Source organism: Budorcas taxicolor, chromosome 22 (assembly GCF_023091745.1).
Source record: "Budorcas taxicolor isolate Tak-1 chromosome 22, Takin1.1, whole genome shotgun sequence".
Classification (NCBI taxonomy): Eukaryota; Metazoa; Chordata; class Mammalia; order Artiodactyla; family Bovidae; genus Budorcas; species Budorcas taxicolor.
The window spans coordinates 37020489-37025407 of record NC_068931.1 but is presented as its reverse complement, the minus strand read 5'-3'; the positions used below and the strand labels follow the sequence as shown (position 1 = coordinate 37025407).

Below are 4919 nucleotides of genomic sequence, written 5' to 3'. Positions count from 1 at the left end.
GAGTTAGTATTATATTTTAAAATGGAAATATAATGCAAAGAATTACTTAGGGAGAACATATTTTAAAATTCAAAGATTTAAGCATCCTTATTTTTACAGAAGTTGATTTAAATTTCAATGGACAAAGAGATGTCCAAAATTTTATGAAAAGTGCTTTCTTTCCCATTCCAGGAAATGAAAATTTCTAGTAATTTTATCTTATACAATAATGCAAATTTTTGAAAGATGAACACCATGCTGGGGAGTCATGTGAGGAATATCAAACTCTGTTTCTGAATATGTAAAAAAAATCTATAATTCCATATAGTTATTAAAATTTGAGCAACTTCTATTTTCTTTGTATGTTCTCTTGCTGTATAACCAGCCACCCAGAAATCTAACAGCTTCATTTTATTATGCTTATGGGTTTGGAATTTCAGGAATTTAGCAAAGACCAACATGAAATGTTGGCTTTCCTTTGTTGCATGCTATCTCAGGCTCAGATTGGAAGAGTAGGAAGCTGGAGGAAATTCAGTAACTTGGGTTCCAGCACACTGTGAATCTGGACAAAATCCTCTATATAAATACAGTCCTCTGGGCTTCCCTCCTGGTCCAGTGGTTATGAATCCACCTTGCAATGCAGAGGACACTGCATTGATCCCTGGTCCTGGAAGATCCTACATGCTGTGGAGCAACTAAGCCTGCATGCTACAACTACTGAGCCTGCAGTCTAGAGCCTGTGCTCCACAGGAGAAGCCACCACAAGAAGCCCATGCACCACAACTAGAGGGTAATCCCCGTTCACTGCAACTAGAGAAAAGCCCACGGGCAGTAACGAAGACCCAGCACAGCCAAAAATAAATGAATAAATAAATCTTTAAAAGGTAAATACAATCTTCTAATCCATAAGGCTAAAATCCTATGGTGGCTCAGACAGTAGAGAATCTGCCTGCAGTGCAGGAGACCTGGGTTTGATTCCTGGGTCAAGAAGATCCCCTGGAAAAGAAAATGGCAGCCCACTCTAGTATTCTTGCCGGGAAAATTTCATGGACAGAGAAGCCTGGCGGAATATAGTCCAGGAGGTCACAGAGAGTTGGACATCACTAAGGGAAATCCATAGACTAAGAAAATAATGCACAGTCTTTTTTTCAGGGTTGTATGTAACACATATATGTATGGATGTGTGTGTGCCTATATAAAGATTTGTGCACACAAATATATCTCTATGCTTACATCAACTCACATTTCCTAAAGTAAACTGAATTGGTCACCTAGCCTTATTTGGTAGGAAAATTTAATTTTCATACCAACAGGAATTCATCTACTTACAAAAGCACTCTAAGTGTATATAAACAAAGGAAAATTTCCTTTGTAAGTCTGCGTGGGGGGCAATACAAGACAATGATTGAAAGACTTGGTTGTGGAGCAGAATGCTTAGGTTCAAAGGTTGACCCCACAAATTAATGTGGGCAAGGCTTTAGGTAAGTTACTTAACTTGTCTGCACTGTAATCTTCATAATATGTAAAATGGATATTTACTATTTAATTAATATAATTTTTAATTTAATATTTAGTACGTACATCACAAATGTGAGAAATAAATGAGTTAGCACAGGCAGAGTCTTAGAAGAGTAAAAGACATATGGAATGCTAGTAAATGTGGAAACAACCCAGGCTTTATAAAGTAGCTGTAAGACTTACAGCAGAGTGGCTATGAAATATGAGGTGGTAAGAAGTAAGGCGATCATCTCATACTGATGGCACAAAAGCTGCCAATACGGAAATGTTTTTACTGATGGTTAAAAATGCAGTTTCCAGTAGAGCTTTCATAAAATCAAAGAATATTGATATAATCTGCCTAGCTAAACATGAATTTTTAACTCAATCAAAATTGCATGCCTATGTGTTAAGTCGCTTCAGTAATGTCTGACTCCTTGCGACCCTATTGACTGTAGCCCGCCAGGCTCCTCTGTCCATGGAATTCTCCAACAAGAATACTGGAGTGGGTTGCCATACCCTCCTCCAGGGAATCTTCCCAACAGAGCGACTACACTTGAGTCTCTTATGTCTCCTGCATTGGCAGGAGGATTCTTTACCACTGGTGCCACCTGGGAAGCCCCTCAACCAAAATTGTTCTCTTGCAAAAAGTACATCTCTTTTCAAAACTGTGGTTCTTCACATTGAACACTTCCTATGTGAGAATTTGGCCAGTAACGTGTACAGAAAAAAATATTATCTTTCACTCTGGAAGAAAATAGAAAACTTCCTGCCATGAGACCTAGCAAAGTAAACACTGGAAGGAACATAAATGAAAGAGCCATCCATACCTAGGGAACCCAGTTCCCAAGATCCTGTCTCTTCAGCATGTAGGAATGACAAGCCAGAGATGTGGGGCTCCAGGAAGTAATCTTGAGCAGTTGGCAGGAGAGCCAGAAATACCTCATTTTTGTGCACATATGCGAAGGTGCTCTTGGTCTGTGTCAGAATTTCAGCAGTGGCTTTACCAGACTCTGAATTTGATCCACTTTCTCATAATATCCAAAACAGAAAGAAAGCAACCATCTGTTGGATCACCAAGGTAGAAATCGCATTATAATGCAAGAAATTAACCAGAAGGTCTGAGTCAGTGGGACCATTGCTGTGGTTCTGTCATGAGCAGAAAATAAACTCTGACGAATATGTTCCATCTTTAGGATAACAGTCAGTCTGCCTCAGCCCAAGTATGCTTACTTCAGCCTTAGACTTAATAAAATTGTGAAGTCTTTTCTGTGGCGATGTCTGAAATTGATTGGTGCCAAGTCAGTGTCAGAGCAAGAGATGCTGCTCATTTTAACCGAAGTGCTTGGTGTCACCACGAAAATTGAGCCGTCACTCATCCGAGCCCTGCTTTGGGAAAAGCATGCAATGGTCGTGTCCCCTCATGTATACCTACAAAGTGAAAGTGAGAGTGTTAGTTGCTCAGTCATGTCCGACTCTTTGCAACCCCATGGACCGTAGCCCACCAGGCTCCTCCATCCATGGAATTCTCCAGGCAAGAATACTGGAGTGGGTTGTTATTTTCTTCTCCAGGTTGTTATTTCCTTCTTCCCAATCCAGGGATTGAACCTGGGTCTCCCACATTGCAGACAGGCTCTTTGCCACCTGAGCCACCAGGGAAACCCTTCATCTACAAACGGGTGTCCGAATGAGAATAAGGTACGAGTACAGCATGTAGAAGGGCTGTTTTATGATACAAGAAGCCAAACACAGGTATGGATTCCAACAGTCACAAGAGGGCTGTGAGTACAGAAATGGAAACACTGATTATTGTCTCCTTCTCTTGTTACCACACACCTCTGTTCTGGCTCCCTGTGTTCATAAAACATGGCAGAAAGCTTTACCCTCCTTTCCTATAGTGCTGAAGTCCTCAATGTTCTTCAAGGCTCATTTCCTCTATCTATGAATGAAGGCTTTACTGAATGTCTCAGCTCTACTCACCCACGATATTTAGAACTTTAAACAGTGCTGGCTGCCTTCAGTATACACTTATGAATTGATTATATTCTATATTTTAATCGTCTCAAATACTGCCGATTTCTGAAAATATCCTCTAACTTAACTATCTCAGAAACAAGTACCCATCCTCTGTCTTCTCCTAGTCAATAGGGATTGGTTTTTTTGTTTGTTTTCTGATAGCAGTTACTGCTCTGCACTGCAATAATCCCGTGAGTTCCCTCAAGGGATTAGAAAATGCCTTTCTCGCTGGAGCCGCTCATTCTCAGCTGAAGCAGCCGTGTTTTTCCTCAGCCCGGGTTTCAGAACCTGCAGCCTCCATCGAAGCGCCATGGCTCCGTCTAGGAAGGGCGGCAGTCGGGTGGCTAAGACCAATGCGCTGCGGAACCGAAAGCTCGCCTCCTTTCTTAAGGACTTCGACCGTGAAGTGCAAATGCGATCCAAGCAAATTCAGTCAGACAGGCAGAACCTCCTCAAAGAGTTGGATAACCTGTACAACATTGAGATCCTGCGACTCCCCAAGGCGCTGCGCGAAATGAACTGGCTCGAATACTTCGCCCTTGGAGGAAACAAGCAGGCCCTGGAAGAAGCGGCAACAGCTGACTTGGATATCACAGAAATAAACAAATTAACAGCAGAAGCTACTCGGACACCCCTGAAACTTGCCAAAACACGGAAGGTAATGCAAGTGGATGAGATGATAATGGAAGAAGAAGAGGAAGAAAATATCAGTAAGAATCCTCAAACTGCAAGAGCTAAAAGGTGTCCTCCATCCAAGAAGAGAACCCAGTCCATACAAGGGAAAGGCAAAAATAAAAGGTCAAGCCATTACGCCACCGTTACCCCAGCTGTGGGCCGACTGGAGCTGTCTCTGGTGAAACCAACTCCAGGCCTGACACCCAGGTTTGACTCAAGGATCTTCAAGACCCCGGGTCTGCGTACTCCAGCGGCCAGAGAGCGGATTTACAATGTCTCTGTGAACGGCAGCCCTCTCGCCGACAGCAAAGAGATATTCCTCACTGTGCCAGTGGGAGGCGGAGAGAGCATGCGGTTATTGGCCAGTGACTTGCAGAGGATCGATATTGCCCAGCTGGATCCAGAGGCCCTGGGAAACATTAAGAAGCTCTCCAGCCGTCTTGCTCAAATCTGTGGCACCATACGAACTCAAAAATGAAGCTGCTATTCCAAGACGGGACAGGATGGGCCTTCAGTGGGCACTTGTGGGACCCTGAAGAAACCTCTCCTTTTGGCTTACTGTTTGTTTGAGTGTGAAGTCCCAGAGCACAGCGTGGTATTCCTCTTGGAGAACTCAGGAAGCTTTGCTTTGGGCACCTCCCAAGCCAAGTGACAAAGACACTGCCTCTGGGTCCATACAGTCCAAACTTCCACCCTTCTGTGAACCGAATGCTCCTTCCTGCTCCTGGAGTGGCCGCCTCTGCCTCCTGCAG

At 43.3% G+C, this 4919-nt stretch overlaps 1 protein-coding gene across 1 annotated transcript; it reads left to right on the top strand.

Moving 5' to 3' along the window:
• The first annotated feature begins 3802 nt into the window (after positions 1–3802).
• Positions 3803–4645, top strand: LOC128067553 (borealin). The gene has a single exon (XM_052660590.1). The coding sequence runs from the start codon at positions 3803–3805 to the stop codon at positions 4643–4645; it is 843 nt and encodes a 280-aa protein (XP_052516550.1).
• Positions 4646–4919: the final 274 nt, after the last annotated feature.